The sequence below is a fragment of the Phytophthora infestans genome, genomic scaffold (genome assembly GCF_000142945.1).
Source record: "Phytophthora infestans T30-4 supercont1.10 genomic scaffold, whole genome shotgun sequence".
NCBI classification, from domain to species: Eukaryota; Oomycota; class Peronosporomycetes; order Peronosporales; family Peronosporaceae; genus Phytophthora; species Phytophthora infestans.
The window spans coordinates 2,325,416-2,343,599 of record NW_003303749.1 but is presented as its reverse complement, the minus strand read 5'-3'; the positions used below and the strand labels follow the sequence as shown (position 1 = coordinate 2,343,599).

Genomic DNA, 18,184 nt, shown 5'->3' with positions numbered 1-18,184 from the left:
TTTACGCAATCGATTAGCTGATGAAGTGTATGCCGATGCTTCAATAAAGCGGTCTCAGCAAGAAAATATTTCTAGCTAATCAAATAGGTACAATGATTGACAGTATTGCAGCAGACCAGTTTTTTTTTGCAATGCCCACACGCGAAGAGCCCGCACGTGCATCTGAGTCGTCGATATGCATATCATCGGCGTTATTGCTCGCAGGACGACTCTCGGTTATCATGTATGCGCAACAACAAAAATAATGTCTACAGTACCAGCAAGACTACAGCACGACCTTCACACAAACGAAAGCTGCATTTATTCCATGGCGCTGGTACGCCAACCTACCAGCGCCATGGAATAAATGCAGTTTGTGTGAGCTAAACGTTTTCGTTCGACATCCCAAACTCTCCTGGAGTTATAATGTAACTCCGTATATTATACAGTATCATCGATGTTGCTTCTTTATTTTGTATCTTTGTTGCAAACGCTCAGCCATGATAATACTATTCTCAAGTCATTTGATATTGATCGTCAAGTTAGAATGGAATCAATCGCATCTAAAGCTCGGTTGACTACCCTTACGACAGATCAAAATCTACCAATCCCACGCATTCGCGTCTTGTTACTGCAGCTAGAACGGCCACGCATTGTTCAGATGGTCTGCGTAGTGTTCATCACTAAACGGAACTTCCGCTTCCCCGAAGTTGTCTTCGTCATTTAAAGCCACCCGAGCCGCGTCTGTGAGTTGTCCCCACATGATCAAATCCTCATAGTAACCATCTTCACTCGAAAAATACAAACCCGAAGAGCCTAGCATTTTGTAATCATATTTGAACCGGAGAGACGTACCCAAGCCCCTACCACCAACAAAATAGGAGGACTTCATGTCGACTTCCTTGGAGTACTCAGTGTCAGACTTGGACATAGAGACCCCTACAATCTTAGGCGTCTCAAAAGCAGGATTGTCAATCCACACAATAACGCTCTTCCAGTCATGGCGTCTCGTAGGAATGTCTTGCCAAAAGGTTTTTGGAAAATACCAAGCGTACATGATCGCCCACACGTCCTTGTGCCACCTGGTTAGACCGTAGACCTGAGAGCGCTTACCAGCAAACGTACACGCGTCGTTTTCATTCGTTCCCTTGAGCCCACCACTGACCTCACCGGCAGCATTTACGGCAGGATACGGCGCGCAGACGTACGGCGAAAGAGACAACTGCGGCTTAAACTTGATCGCACTCTTTTCAGAGACAGTGACGGGCTCGGGCTGAGGAAATGGCGTAACTTTATCATGATCAACGCTTGTAGCAGCGCAGACAACAAGTAGTCCGAAAAGAACTATAATGAGATTGTGTAGATTCATCTCGACGCTGAAAAATTGAGAATGAGCTACGCTTGCAGAGAAACGGTGAGTACTAGTACAAATATCTGTCGCTACCCTTTCATACCCGGTTGCATCAATTTAATGTCCGTTTGAACAAATTCCATACCCTTTGAAAACCAAGTTGGTTCCTGTCAGCACTAGGTACGCCGACCACCATGGCAGTTACGCACTGTCGATTACGCCAGGTACTGATTATTGCAACACTTCGGTGTTGCAGATCAGCAACAATATGGTTAGAAAACCTGTTAAATATTTATCTCAGCTTATTAGGTATACATTCTCACAGGTAATACCAGGACACTACAAATCGTCCATCCCTTAAAACACACCGATTGAAGTCGCTGTACCCAGACAGCTGGACGTAATCCCACACTCGTTTAGCATACAGTAGCTTGGAAACGTTGGCGTCTATTAAAAACCAAAATCGCAGCTCACAGATTTCTAGTGATCCAGTACTGCATTGCTGATGGGCAACATTGTAGTGTTGCAATGCAGTGACTTCCATTTTACCATAAAGTTTACGTAAGAAGCACCGTAAACGTTATGGCTGGCACTGCGTCAAGCGTAATCGTTGTGGTTTCCAAATGACGTACATGTACAAAACAATTCCGTAATGTCAAATATTGCAGTTGATATGCTTGGCTCGTTAATTCAACGGCTGGGCCATCATACTTTTTTTAAGTACTTGATTTTTCTAAACTGTTGATCCGACATTACCAGTAAATGTACCAGGCTTCCCATTTTTGCTTTTTCGCTAATACAACGAAGCTATACATTTATCCCCAGCGTACTTAAAGACCTAATTCCTGCGCACTGGTAAATTATGTAGCCTACCTCTGAGTGTGGTTAATATAGCGGAGTGAAAAGACAGCGAGGATTCGGAAAATGCCAAGCACCACAAACACATAGCCAAAATTGGCCCAGATGTCGTCGTACTTGTACTTGAACACCGACTCGACGTATCCCTTAACCGTGATGTGGTCGATCGTCACTGGTAGCTCCGTCACGGGCTGGCAACCAATGTTCGAGCCCACATTCTCGTAGACACCCAGTGTCTCGTTCCAAGTGGGTTCATCTGGACAGTCACAAAACACTAGAGCCATAAGGATTGCGAGTGAGAATCGCTGCGGTGTGATCGTGTACAGCCACTTGTACCCGCTCGGAATGGACGAGGACGGAGGGTTGAAGCCAGCGAAAAGCAGGAAGATTGAGTTGATGAGTACACCAATAATCGCTGACACTTCGATGCTCGGGAAAGCGTAGATCAGCACTTGAGCGAGGTACGCTTGCGTCAAGACGAAGAAAGACAGGTTGATCCAGTATAGAACACCCGACGCGAAGGACTGGAAGCCCACCATTGGGTAGAAGATAACCGTGAATAAAAGACACGCGAAGAACACGTACGGAATCTCCACTACAGTAGAAGCCACGAAGTACCACAGCGAGTTGTATGTCTGGGAAGCACGTTCACGGTAGAACGCGGCGCGGTCCAAAGCTGTAATGGGTAGAGCGCCCGTAAATGTGGCAATGCCCATGAATAGTGCCGTCATGAACACCATACCGACTCCACCATTGATGCCTTGATACGACACGAACTCTGCGTTGATGTACGTTAATCCCGACACCAGAGCAAGCCCCAAAGCGATCACGAAGCGAGTCAGATTGTACGTCGGAGTGCGCCAGTACATGACCACAAAGCGCTGAATCAAGAACCACATTTGGGTGAACGGACCAGCAGCACGTTTCTTCTTGAATACCATCTCTGGAAGCTCTGATGTTGGTTGAGTTAGGCCAGGTTTTTCGAGATATTCCAGCAGGTACTGAGCCTCTTTACTCTCCTTGAAACGCTGCACAAAGTCCGTCACATCGCTGGGTTGGTAACCCACACCAGCGCCAATAACTTCCAGCATCCACGTCGCAGGGTTCTGCTTATCGGGGAGAGGAGGGACTCCCTCAATCGCCTCCAAATAGTCCACGAGATTCTGGCATTCCTGGCCCAATTCACCAACAAATACCGACTCACCACCTCGTTTCAGTAGCAACAAGTGATCAAACAGGAAAAACACATCGGACGAAGGCTGGTGGATCGTACACACAATGGTGCGTCCACTATCAGCCACCTTTCGAACACCATCCATGATCAACTTGGCAGAGTGAGCGTCCAGCCCGCTGGTCGGTTCATCCAGGAACAAAATACTCGGTTGAGCTACAAGTTCCACACCAATTGTCAAGCGCTTCATCTGCTCTTGTGAACTGCCTCGAACGATCTGGTCTGCAATATCGTGCATGTCCAACAAGTCCAAACACTCATTCACCGAGTCGTATTTCTTGGCCGACAACACGGTACTGTCTTGACGTAGAAAAGCACTGAATGTGAGGGCCTCGCGGATCGTAGAACCTTCCGAATGAATGTCCATCTGCTCGCAGTATCCCGTACAACGACGAATTGCCAGGTCGCTGGCTTCGTATCCGTTCAGGTAGATCTTCCCTTCAATTTTGCCGCCAGTTTTACGACCAGCAATGACGTCCATAAGCGTCGTCTTGCCTGCTCCAGATGATCCCATCAATGCCGTCAAAGAGCCTGGCTCAGCGTATCCGTTGATGCCCTTTAACAGCTGCAAACTCTCCTTACGATCATGAGGCGATGGTACCGTATACCACAGATCCTTCCATGCTATCGTGCAAGGTACAAAGTGCTTCTCACGTCTCGTAACATTCACCACCACTTCGCCTGTGTCATCTCCGTCGGAATGAGTGTTGGCGGATGAGTTCTTGGGAGTTTGTACCAATGCGTAGTCACCTCCTCGCTTCTCCATCTCCTTCTCGTCTGTCACAGTCTTTGGTAAGAGCTGAATGTTTTCTGGAGCTTCGTATCGATGATACTCGAGAACATAACAACCCAGCACCATGAAGAAGATATACGCCACGATCATGAATAAAATACCAGTCCAAATCCAGAATTTATCGGACGGAACTCCATACTGCGACAGATAGTATTCGCCCATATTCATACCGTAGTCGGAACAGTAGTTGATGTCGCCGTACTGACACACGTCGTAGGCACTCGAACGGTATTCATTCACCGACAACCCACGCAGACACCACGCGATGGGGTTGATCCAATAGACCCAGATGAGCCACCCGGGAGTTTGGTCTTTGGTGATCACAAACCCAGCGAACAGAATAAAAAACACGATCGAGAACGTGGACATGGGTTTGGCGATATCCAAGTTCGGCGACATGGCCGACAAGCAGAAAAACCACGACGCGAACACCAAATTTGTCAATAGCAGTAAGATGAGGTAGATGATGTACGCTGCAGCGGTAGAAGCGAAGCCACACATCCAGTACACCAACGTGGCGAACACCAAGATCTCCCCAAGTGCTTGAGGAACCAAAGCGATCGAGTTGGCGATGACCCACGCGGATGTTCGGTAGAAGTTGGCGCCGCGTTGCTTGTAGAAAATGGACCGGGCTTCCATGTACGTCGGAATCTGGGACGCCTGACCCAAGGACAAGAACAAAGTGGCTTGGTAAATCACACCCAGCATCACCTGGACATTGGTCGGATCTACGTCGTAGAACGTACTACCGTAGATGAGTCCCATGACCACGACCATGAAGGTCCGTACTCGGATAAACGCTGCGTTTCGCACGATAATGATCAGTTGGCGCAACGTTAGCGTCCGGATATTCTCCCATAAAGTCTGACGGAACTCGGGTATGGGGTCCATGTTGTCACCTACACGGTCAACGATCTCCTTGTCGATCGGTGAAGCCAATTCCTCGATAATATCCGAGTACAATGAGGACTCGCGGAACATCTTGGCGAACTCACTGGCTAGACGCGGATGTTTCGCCATCCCAGGAGGAAGAGCAGCTTGGTATTTGTATTGCTGGTTTGTGCCCAGATCCAGCAAATAGTCGGCTACGTCGCGACCGTGAGGACACTTGAAGCCTAGTGACTCGAAGTATGGAACCACCTTGTGACGAGGACCATTGTACATCATCTCGCCTTCGTTCATGATGAGAATGTTGTCGAACAACTCGAAGACTTCAGGAGCAGGTTGCAGCAACGCAATCAAGATCGTTCGATGCAGATTCTTGGCGACACTACGCTGGGTTTTAATGATATCGTACGTGGCTGCACTGTCCAGACCCGTACTGATCTCGTCCATGAGCGTCATGTATTTGTGACCGAACTGCATTTCGCCACTCGTGACACGTTTACGCTCCCCACCTGACACACCTCGATGCATCGCATTGCCGATAGCAGTATCTTGGCAGATCTGCAGTCCCAATTGCTCGATGATAACGTCCGGGAAGCGAGAGAAGACGGCCTTGGCAGCGGCCAATGCACGTGCGTTGGCTTCGGGGGTACCGCGAGACAGCATTTTTTCGCCGTGCTTGGATAACCCTCCCTTGCAGAAGGCGTAGGCGAACTCCAGCGTCTCACGGACAGTGAGTGTGTGGAAGTGACGATCGTATTGGGTCACATACGCTACGAACTGTGGCAACCGCTTGGCGATCTCCTTTTGTAGTAATCCGTTGTACGTCATCTCGCCCTCTACAGTGATATTTTTCTTAACCGGAAATTGTCCGCTTAATACTCGCATGAGCGACGTTTTACCCGAACCAGGCTGACCAAGTAGTAACGTGATTGAACCGGGCTTGAGCACGCCGCTGATGTTCTTGATTACTTCTTTGCGCACCACCTTTTTCTTAATGGGGTTCAAGTTGGCTATTGCGCGAGCCACGACGTTGTAGAGCGTGGGTAGCTCCGACTCGGCCGTCACCTCGCTGGTCACAGTCACGTCGGCCGAGATGGACACGTTGTTGAAGCGCACCTCCATCTGAGGCAGGATGCCGCCTGTGGCCGCCTTGAAGGTCTCGGCCATGAAGTTGTGCAGAGCCTCGGGGCCCCGTGCTATCATGGTTTCACCCCAGTGCACACTCGCTGGTGTGGCAGGAGTCGACGGCTCCGACATGGTCTCCGACGCGATTGGGGCTGAGCAACTTGTGCGACACAATGCCAATTCCGAAGTGAAGTGCATACAGAAATTTGCCTGAATAAGGAACGGGGTTTCAATTAATAACCTCGCAATTTTTATAGTCGGGAAAGATTTAGGGAGATGGGATAGTGATGGAATAGGTACTGACAAAACAATCCAGGCACTGACTTTGATTTCAATTTAAAAAATGGCGCGCAGTAGGTGATCCTCCTTCGCTTCAAGCCCTACGAGCCGAACTTCATTCCTACATTTACATTCAAGCTCACTAGCCGACTGCTTCCACTAAGCAATGTCCGTGTTGAGAAGCTACCCCCGAACACCACCGCCAAGATCCAGACGGAGCAGTCTAGAGCAACAGAATATCCACACTACAGAAACAGCATATTCGGTTTGGTTCTGTATGATTTCGGTATTTTTCAATATATACGGAGTAACAGATCCCCAGCTGCTATCACGCAGTTGCGCAGGACAAATAAATAACTTCGGCCTGCCGTGTCAGCAAAATTGAGACATTCAAAATTTTAAAAAAGTCTGTGAGGCCGTTTGGACCGCTCATTCGAAGATTTTCCAGCTCCCAGACAACCCACTCAAATCGATGGTAAGCCGTGATGAATGGCTCCTTGCAGTGCTCTTACCTGTCTAACGTGCTGCTGTGTAATGCACAGCCACCAGAAGAAGAGCTTCCTCCTTATCCTGGCCACAGCAAGCAGTGCAAGACCCCTTCCCGGGATCCCGTCGTGCTGTCGCGCCAGCAGCAAGCGCAAGCAAACCGCGTGAAGATTCGGTCCGCCACTCGCGCTGCGCAAGAAGACGTTGAGCCACCAGCGAGACGACTGCCCCCTCTCGCTCAAGTTGTAAGAGGGTGCGGATCGCTCGCTCGTATGGTGCTGCTGAACCAGGGGTCAAGAAACTTATTAGTGCGGTAAATCTCGGATATCATTGGGGTGCTTTTTACGTTGATTTTGAGAGAAAGCAATGCTTCCTGTTCGACCCGATGCAGTTAAAGAGCAACATCACGTCGCTCAGAACGGCGGTGTGCACTGTCGTAGAGCCAATGCTGAAGATGACGGACCAGATCCAGTACGAAACTATCACTGGCTCTGAGCAGCAGGATAGCTCGTCCTGCGGCCTCTGGTGCTTGGTCGTGTTAGAGCTACTGCTCTTTGGAGCAACTCACGATAAGTGGAGCAACTATTGGAGCGACTCGTTGTACGAAGCAGGTGGCTATTTGCGCATGCGGTACTTGCACAAGGTGATCAAGCTGCAGAGCCACTTTCCAGTTGAAGACGAACCGGAAGAAGAGAAGTAAGTGCAGACATTAGTTACTGGTAACTTCAACACGAATTGATTTTGGTATCACTTTGAAGCCAAACAGAACCAAACCAAAATTATACAGAACCCGTGGGACTTAGAGTTTTTTGCGAGGTGTTCCTGCTCCAGGGAAGCCCAGTCAAGTCTATATTTTGAAAAACGGCTGTGCGTTCAATTTTTCCTACTCAGCGCCCTATTATTGTATAGGACACATAAGTAAACGACGAGATTTGATTCGCTAGAAACTATGTAGACTATAAAAGGCGACATGTACACTATAAACGACATCAAACTTACGCACTTACCGAGCACTTACCGCGTAAAATACTGCCACTTCGTCATTTATTTGAAAGCCAATTCTCTGTTGCACACAGAAAAAATACGTTACCTATCACGCGTGTGTGAGAGACCATATTTTCGTCTATCCATTTTCTGTTGGACTAGCACGATCCGATCCAGACGCTGGATTAGGGGGTCATCAATAGCATTAAACGCTACATCTTATCGCAAAAAATGATGTTCGCATTGGATCGCCTAGGCGAAGGTCTCGATAACCCGTACAACGTCGACCAGCTAGCTGCACTGCTCTGGTGCGAGGCTGCATGGTCTAAAGCTAGTGCTTCCACGATTCAGCACTGCTAGAATCACTCTGGTCTCATTCAAAAGTCGAATCTTCAATTATCCTAACTTAATTCAATACATGCACATGATCCGATATCATAGTCTGTTTTTAGCGAGGCATCGTCAGCTTATGCAATCTCTTTCTTAATTTATATCAGGCGTTCCTTATTCAGGCAGATTTCTGTACTCAGCAACTGTAGAGTCACTCTGGCGGTCATCGTAGGCTTGCACCCAGCACATTCCCACGACGTGCGGGTCATCAGTGTACCAAGTTGAAGTGACGATAGAAGTGCGCATTCTAAATAGTAGTACAATAAATACTACTTAAGTAAGGAAATTGTAGTACTGTACTGCTAAACAGCGCTATAAAACTAGGGTGCTTTAAATGCCCTAACGATTTCGTTAATATTAATTTTCAGCTCTAGCGGACTACATGTATCAGACTACTTGAGCTTGTTATTGGTTTCACTACTGATCTTGTGCTGGTATGCAATCGCTTTGAGCCTTTTGGTGAGGTGAGAACTCCAACTAAATGCAAAGAATTTCAAGTCAAGCCCGTGGATGCGTTACCTACATATAAACGCTGCACTGGTCTTGATGCCTGCATTATTTCAATTTTGACAGATGTGTGTTTGTCTTTTCCCTCTTTCGATGAAGCCACTTCACCTTTCTTTCTTTCTTTGATACATTTTTGAGTTGTTTTTAAGCAATGACAATCTGAAATTCAAAGGTTTTTCTCTAGGGCGACAGCAGGACATAGATCGAGCGTAGGTAATTAAGACTCCTTGGCGTCACCACTGTCACTTTTCGGCATAGAAATTCGGGTTACGCTGGTTGGAACAATATTGGTGGATAAAACGAGGCACAAAAAGTGTTTTGTCGCGTGGCTGTGTCAATTACTACTTCGTAGTACTTCTAATATCCAATGTCGCCAATAGCAAATGCTTAGAGCATCTCCACCCAAAGCTCGCTATCTCTATCACTAAACCGACGTTTGGCGCGGCGAAACAAATAAATTTCAAGTTTAGCGAGGCTAGTACACACCCATGACTCGCTAAAGTGATCTTCAAATTTGAACAGTCGTCGAAGTTCTTCGCAAACTGCAGGGAGAACTATGGATTGGAGACAGCGTATTCAACCAGTCCTTGCTATCCTACACGATGAGGTCAACGATGACTACGGGGATGATGAAGTAGCAGCTGTAGCCGGCGTTTGTGTTGCTGTGGCTGCAGGGACAGAGCCACCGGCTAAGAAACGAAGAGGGGGGTCGCAGCCTGGAAAAAGCCCAAATATTGACCGTGGACGTGCAGCTGCGGACCATCTACTGTACACAGTCTACTTTGCTCCAAGACCTCTGTTTCCAGAAGCTCTGTTTCGTCGTCGTTTTCGAATGTCTCGTCGTTTGTTTCATCGAGTCGTCGAAAAGGTAGCTGTGGCTGACACTTATTTCACACAACGGCCGGATGCACGAGGTGTTCTTGGCTTTTCACCCCGTCAAAAAGTAACTGCTGCGCTACGCATGCTTTGCTACGGAATAGCTGCCGACGCAACAGATATATACATCCGCATTGCAGAATCTACTGCTATGGAGAGTCTAAAGCGCTTTGCAAAGGCAGTGATCAAGTGCTTTGGTGAGGAGTACCTACGAGAACCTACTGCTAACGATATTGCCCGCCACACTGCCATCAATGCCAGCCGTGGTTTTCCTGGTATGTTCGGGTCGCTGGATTGTACTCACTGGATCTGGAAAAATTGCCCTTCGGGTTGGCACGGTATGTTTCAAGACCGTGACGGAAACGTTTCTATGATTATGGAGGCGGTCGCTACGAAAGACTTATGGATTTGGCATTCTTTTGTAGGTCTTCCTGGATCTAACAATGACATCAATGTAGTGGATAGGTCCCCTCTGATTGTAAACTGGCTTAAAGGGAGCGCTCCCAATTTCGAGTTCGAGGTCAATGGGAACAAATACAGCATGGCCTACTTGTTGTGCGACGGTATTTACTCAGATTGGTCTGTGTTTGTGAAGTCGATTAGACAACCCGATACACCGAAAGAGAAGCATTACGCTGGCGCTCAAGAAAGTGTTAGAAAGGATGTGGAACGTTGTTTTGGTGTTTTGAAGGGAAGGTTCGGTATACTAGCACAACCGGCACGTTTGTGGGATGACGATATCCTTCGTATTGTATGGCGATGCTGTGTTGCTCTTCATAATATGATAATCGAGGACGAGCGCGACGAAGACGAGGACCCTTACATACAATCAGTAGAAACTCTGTCTGGTGCGCAAAGTATACTTCCTTTCGATGATCTACTCGCAGGTATCTCCCGCATACAAAACCACGCTGCTCACGCCCAGCTGCAAAATGACATTGTTGAGCATCAATGGAATATCAGGTAGAACGGTAAAAGCAAAACACTCTTCTTACCAATGTAACACTGTGAAAAAAAAACTAAGCAGCTGCAGTATAAACGCCGAGTTCTGTATCATCTTGATCATCACAGCCGTCACCACTTCCATCAAGTACTGAGGCTTCCGCTACTACAGTTTCTCTCGCCGACGCATGGGATCTCTCAAGTCTTCCAAGAACTTGACGACGACGCAGCTCAAAGAAGCGCCGAGAGTCAGGGTCCAATTCGTCAAGACATACTGTAAACAATGGCACGTCACAAGCGTCTTGAATGGCGCGTGCTCGTTTTTTGCTTGCCGCTGCAATCTCTGCGTTTGCCTTGGCCAATTCTGCAATTGAGCTGGAGGTGGAGGCAACTGCCTTTGCTTCCTCCTTTGATGCCTTTCTGCCTTGGGGGCGCGCGCCACGAGCCGTACTCTCGCTGTTAATTGCGTCACCCCCCGTTGTTGTGCCTTGACTATCACGGACGGAAGTCCACAGCGACTCGCTGCGCAGGATTCGCCAGCAATGCAGTAGCTTGAACGGCTTGGTCGCTGTCACGCCATCGCGATCCTCCATCCTCATGTAGATCTGCTGTGCGTCTTGGATCTCGTCTTCAAAGCTCGCTCCAGACCGGCGCTCTACCTTGTCCATCGCTGCCGAGAAAAGCTGAGCTTGGCCAGAGATCTTCGACCACTTGCACTCCAACGAACGAATTTCTCTCACTACCGATCCTGCTGGCCGGGCAGCCGTGAAATGCTCGTAGATGCGTTTCCAGAACGTAGCAGAACTCTGGTATGTCCCCGTTCTCGGGTCCTCGCTAATCTTCAGGTACGACATGCATAGCTGGATCTCCTCCTCCTCAACAAAGTTAGATCCGCGAGGCATCGATGCTCTTAATGCGATTTTGCCGCTCAAATTTTCTGTGTTCTGCGGAAGCTCCGATTTCGAGGAGCTCGCGATCCTCGCCAAACGGGGACGAATTTGGCGCGAAGAGACGCAATTTGGCGAGGGATCGCAGCGTCGATAGCGATAGAGATGGTCCAGTGGGAGATAAATAACTGTTCCACGTAATTTTCGCGCCAAATCGCTTTAGCGATAGCGATGGCGCGTTCTGGTGGAGATGCTCTTAATTACTTTGTACTAAAATTCCATGTTTGCGCGCTCTGACGTGGTGATTGCTCGCACTGATAACGGCCCATAAATTGAGCCGGACGCCCCTGATTATGGCCATCTTCTGTTGCTAGAAGTTCGAGGCTCGTTTACAGTACTGTAGTAAAAGTGCTCTGCAAGTCAAAGCCTCTGACTCATATGTGAAGCTGCACTGAGACCTCACCTCGACCAGATGTGCACTTCTAGGGAAGCCGACACAGTCATTTCAACTTGCTGAGTAATCCCCGGATTGGTATTTCTTCGAGTCGAAGTTCGACGACTACCCCAACGCTGAAAAGCTACATATTAAGTTCATATACATGTGCCAAACTATGCTGAAGGGATTATGCTCAATTTGACACGTGATGCAACTATTTGCTTCCATTTATCCTCAAGCTTCTCCGGCCTGGTCTCCAACTCGGAGCCCAAGCCGTTGACTGGGCTTAGTTACATGATTAGGCAAGGGTCAAGGTTCAAAAAGGGTTAACAAACTCGTTTTGCTATCAGCAGGTGTGTATCAGTGGAAAGGACGTAACGTTTAAGCCGAGTTTGACATTCCCAGCAATGCTGGTGCTGACAGCATCAGATCAGAAAGACATCCTGAGTCAGGATTCCTGACACTTTATTATCAGTTGTAGAAGCAAATAACTGATGCAGCGTGCAAGTACATTAGCGTCTCGGTAAACTAGGCCTGGCTCATGAGCGCTTGTCTGATACAGCGGGGCTTAACTCTAGTTTCAAATCTTACGTAGAAACAGTGTGTCGTTTTCTAAAGCACTGTATCGATGGCGTGGTGCTGGAGTGAGTGGGCTTGCCGGTAGGAGAGAATGCGTCCTACTAGGAGTCCTAAAGTGTCCTATTGTCCTAAAACCTGGGATAAAAAACTAGCAATTCGGCTCATAAACAAACCGATAATTAGGACATCACAATGATTTTTAAGACGAACAAGCCAGGGTCCGCGTGTCCTAATAGGACACTCGACAACTACACACTCAGTCTGTCCTATTAGGATAGACTGCAACTCAGACCACTGTCCTATTAGGACAACACCAAACCCAACATGCACTGTCCTCAAGCCACATCCTCAACTAGCTTAGCTAGAAACAATAAACATCTTAGCGTCCCTCTCTCCAAGATCAGCCGATTCTTTGTTGTGCTCGAAAAGCACCTCAACGAAACTTTCCTACTACGAAGTGCGTGACAATATTTTTAAATGTTTCAAAGGATGATAGGTTATAATCGCCGTTAATAACGGTTGAGCGACTTCAACATGCACGTTGGCAACGACGCTTAACCCTTTCGTGATCGCAAATCTTGGCGACTATGCTAAACTTTTGTAAAACGCGGCAAAATGCCGCGTTTTGAGGTGGGGATGCGCACTCCGTTCAAAATAGACTGTTTCAAAACACGATAGATTGCTTATAGAACGTGGCATTTTGCAGCGTTTTGCAGCCACAGCAGCCGCGTCGCTGATTCGTCAAAATAAAGGTGCTCCACCGATTGGCGGAGCCCGGCCAATTGGAGCGGTCAAAAATTTCAAGTTCCTAACGTTGAATTCCCATCTCATACGTTTCCGCACCATTGATATCCGATATGTGATTTGTACGAGATCCGCGAGCCGAGTATCTATCTTGGCCTCAGTATACATCGTTCTGATCGAGCCGTCGAGCAGTCTGCTCTCGGAGCCAGTGATAGCCAGTTGCAGCTGAGACTCATCCCATCACAGAAAGCTATATTCAACAAAATCACATGCATATAAGATGCCGGATTAGGTTGCAAACCAAGCGTTTTTGCCTTTCAATAAATAATACTATTATAAGAGATACAGGAGCCGTTCATTTCCTGATTTGACGCCTTGAGCCCATGCCGCGTAAACGCGCGCTCGCAGAAAACCAACCTGCAAGAAAGCAGCGGCTTCAGCGGGGCCAAGCCCTCAGCGACGACGCTACCAAATTGTCATCGACGCTGGACTTTAACGGTGTGCGGAGAGAGCTAAAGGCAGCTGGGTGGACGTCCAAGCTTCCAAGTGGCCTCGACGATCGATATCGGTATGTCCTCCCCGGTTGTACTGGTAGCGGAAGAGCTGGCGTTGATTACCTGCTTGGGGAAGAAGAAGTATTGTGGCACTTCGTTTAACATTGTGAGTAATACCTACTCTCCAGCATTTACAACAATGATGTTGCCTCAAAACATATAGCTACCTTTGTTGTAGGTAGCCCTGGTGTCGTACAAGATGTCGGCGGACACGAACATGCAGATGATCATGCTTCTCACACTACTCAAGTGACTGCATTCAATGCCGACCACGACGAATGGTGCAGAGATGGAGCTGGAGTAGCGGCTGTAGCTGACAACGCACAGGACTTAGTCGCACGCTCGGAACGCAACAACATTGGTGGTGCATCCCTCACTCGTGGTATGAGTATGACTAGTAGCTCTGCAGAGTACGCTGTGTTGATATGTGTACTCAAAATATTTTATCTGTAGCTCCAAGAGACCACGCCCGTCGTGCCGATGGTGCTTATAGTGACCGTGGTTAGTCCACAACAAGCGGCCGGAAGGAATTCCAAACTAGAGGTGATCTTCGAGCGCGCCGGGGGTTGCGCGGCTGCGAAGAGCAAGTAGCCATACAAGATGGTTGCGTTGGTGTGAATGACGATGGCGGTGGTGCTGAAGGTGTACAATCCGGATCTTCTCGTGACCTCAACCAAGCCGTTACGACCATGCAGTACTCTGTCGCTGAACTATCTGCTCCTGGAGCTGGTGTTGGCCACCGCCGAGCTGCAGATCACGATGGTTGTGGCGTGGTAACGTGTGGTGTGGATGTAGAAGCAAGGTGTGGTGAAGGCAATGGTGGCGTTGCAGTCACAGAAGGTAGTGGTGGACGTGGGCAGATTGCCACTCCACAAAGACGACAGCCTGGCAGCGCTGATGCTGTGGCCATTGTGAGTAGCCAAGACGGTGGATCGGGCAGTGGAGGTGGCAGACGGCGACGATCCCCAGCGCGTCTTGCCCGCCTAAGCCGTGTAGTTGATGAATCAAGTCGGCAGGATCTCGGCCGCACCAATCAAAGTATCGCGACTCCGGAAGAAGGCACCAACACCTCAAGAACCAGCACTTCCCGCAGTCGTACCCTAGGTACACCAACGATTGAGCAGCTTTATGTCAAGAAATCGGTGGCCTTTTCGCCGTCGAAAGAGCCGTGGGTGACAGATAAGGTATACAGATGTGTAGGAACGGCCTACATCGTTGGTCGAGTATGGCGTCGTATCAAGAAACCAAAAAATGGAGCTATTCTCCAATTGATGTGGCTTGACAGTCAGTTTCAAAACGCGGTGGAAGCCGTCACTGTGGCGGCTGTGCAACGGGGTATCGAGAACCATCAAGCACTAGTGCGTGTACCTAATCAGCCGGCATGGCAAGATTTGACCGACAAGGGGACTGAAGAGGAGTTAAATTTGAACGCACCACTTGATGAACTTGAAGTGGCGTCGGCCGAAGGGGAGTACGAGTCGTACGATCCCGAGCAGGTTTTATCAGTGAGTCTTGCAGAGGTGGAAGCAGTGAAGAATATGCGTTTCGAGCCCGACACGGAAATGGAAGCACCGGCTGATCTGTACGAGCACCCAGATGATAGTACTGCTGAGACGCGATTATTGCCAGCTTATGATCATCTGTTTGCCCATTCCGCTAGTTCGAGCTTCTTTGCCTACATTCCCGTCTACTTTTGGAAACAAGTAGTCCTGGAGTCAAACAGGTATGCCGCTGTCAAGGAGATTCTGATCACCACACCCATCACTATGGACGAGCTCATGGTCTTTTTGGGCATCATGTTCTACATGACGCTCACGGACAAAGGTGAATACTCTAACTATTGGGGAGCCCAGACTGAAGACGCGATTTTTGGCGGAGCATCTACAAGTTTGGACAACGTGATGAGCTTACGTCGGCTCAAGTTGATTCGTCGGTGTTTTAGCTTTCGCGCTGAGCCGGGGTCGCCCATGGATAGAGATCCAGCCGCCCGTATCCGACCCTTGCTGAATTTGCTTAAGTGTACCGGAGGTCGCTACGTCGAAGTAGGCCGTGACCTTGCATTGGATGAAGCCAGCATTGCTTGCCGATCACGCCACGGCCGTCACCTCATTGTGTTCAATCCACAGAAGCCTGGTGGAAAGTATCACTTTCGAATGTATGTAGTTTGCTGCTCGACCACATGAATTGCTTTAAATTACCGTCTGCATTGCAGCAATAGCGATATTGCTGATCGTTTGCAGAACGTGGTGAGCCAAGAGGAGATGCAACAGCTCCGTGAGGAGCTAGAGGATGTCCAACAAGTACGCAAACATGTACTTAAAGTGGTGCGGCCATACTTTTTTTCTCGACGGATTATCAACATGGATAACTACTACACAAGCGTCCAACTGCTGCTGGATTTAGAGCTGAAGGGATTGTACGGGCGAGGAACAGGGCGAGGCAGAAGCAAACATTATCCTAAGCACACCGTTCTGCAGAAAGAGGAGTGCTCTCGGGGTGATTATCACCAGTCAGTGGCTGTCGAACATAACATGCTGGCGGCGTCATGGTGCGACGGCAACATTGTCACCATGGTCACCAATGCTGATCCATCTACCACCACTATGGTGACACGACGAATTGGAGCTTCAAGTTGTGCATTTCCTGCCCCCACCTGTATTTTAAGATACAATCAGCACATGCAAGGTGTTGACCGTTTGGACCAGATACGTGCTAGATTCTCAATCGCTGATGGTCATTCCTACAAACGTTGGCACAAAAAATTGGCCTTAGCACTCGTGGATATCGCACGTTCCAACGCGTACTTGACTCGGCGGATGGCAATCGATACGTCAAGAGATCGGAACCCCCACAGGACGTTTGTTACGGATTTAGTATCAGAGCTCATTTCGGGTCGTTGGCGAGAAGCGCCTAGTGACAAACGAATGCCGTTCGGCAGCAGCGTTGCCACAGAAGCAGCAGCCACCTCCAGTGCTACTCCTCCAAGCACAGGCTTATCGATGGTCCCGACACCGACTCAGTCGGCGCAGTGTGAGGTGATATCATCAAAGCAAATGTACAAGAATAAGAGCCGGAGAAAGCGCGAGTGCGTTGTCTGTCGCTATGAAGGAAGATACGCGACTGAGGTAACCGATTACTGTCTAACTCACACCGCGTGCCTTTGCCGAGCTGTGCACGGTGACGCTGAAACTCCATTCACCTGCCCACAGAGCACTTGGACCTGCTGGGACAAGTTTCACCGCTTCTATCTTCAAAGTGGCCTTTTCAACGAAAAAGGGATTTTGCGTAGGTCCTCAACGTTGGCCAAGCTCAAGGTTCAATGCAAATGCGTTACCCAACTAGTCGGAGGCGATCTAGCGAGTCAACGCAGCCTATTAGATGAGAACCGTTCACCAGAGCAACAAAGTGAAAGCAGACAACAACCTCAGCAGAGCCCACCGAACCAACAGACTAGAGTCGCACGACAAATTTTCGAGTAAACGTATATATATCTTGATTAAACTATTGCCGTCGTTGTCTCTGTTTTAGATATTGAGAGTATGCGTTCGAGGCTTGTAGTAGTCGAGTGCTAAAAAGAAATCAAATCCGAAAGTGTGTTTTATTGTGTTAGTGGTTCTTGTATTGCTTTGCTAGCTCCTTTCTACTTTCCTTCGTAGTCCTCCTAATCAAGTGTGAATCCATACACAAAAGATACATTTCGTCGGCAACGCCTATACTCGTCATAGGCGTTGGCGACGAAAATCACTTAAGTTTTGTATGTGGACTGGATATGCACAAATCCGACCCTGGCATCAACCATGCCAATCATTTGGGATCAGCCAATCAGATAGCTCCATTCGATCCCACTTCAACTTATGACCTGTGGTGTAGTAGAACACACAAATATCGTCAGATGTGGATTCCTTACACAAACCACAACGAATCGCCGAGTTAGGTCGGCGGTTTGTATGGCCTGCGCAGAGGGTGGTCCCCTCGCGGTCCGGCCCTTCCGGGACAGACGAGTGGCTCGTTTCCACTCGGTTCCGACTAACCAAGTCAGATCACTTCCGAGACTCCGCCGAGTTTGGTTCGGCTGAGCTCGTTCACAACCCTGTGCCCTCCACCAAAGGATGGACGACGGCGCGCGAGCGCTTTTACAGGTCACCGAGCGCAGAGGCTGCTCAGCTAGAAGTGTTACGGCACCCGGGCTATCCGACGTACCGGCCCGCTGAGTATGCGGGACTTTCTTTCGCGCGTAGCGAGACTTTGTCCTACCCGGACCGACCTAATCTCTTGGCGCTACCAGTCAATACTCT

At 48.8% G+C, this 18,184-nt stretch overlaps 1 protein-coding gene and 1 pseudogene across 1 annotated transcript; both read right to left on the bottom strand.

Annotated features, from left to right (window-relative positions):
• Nucleotides 1-619: 619 nt before the first annotated feature.
• PITG_22812 lies at nt 620-1,348 on the bottom strand (annotated as a pseudogene; the record flags this gene model as incomplete).
• Nucleotides 1,349-2,199: 851 nt separating this feature from the next.
• Nucleotides 2,200-6,357, bottom strand: PITG_07115 (ATP-binding Cassette (ABC) Superfamily; the record flags this gene model as incomplete). Its single annotated transcript, XM_002905031.1, has 1 exon — nt 2,200-6,357. One exon carries the CDS (start codon nt 6,355-6,357, stop codon nt 2,200-2,202), a length of 4,158 nt encoding a protein of 1,385 aa, XP_002905077.1.
• Nucleotides 6,358-18,184: the final 11,827 nt, after the last annotated feature.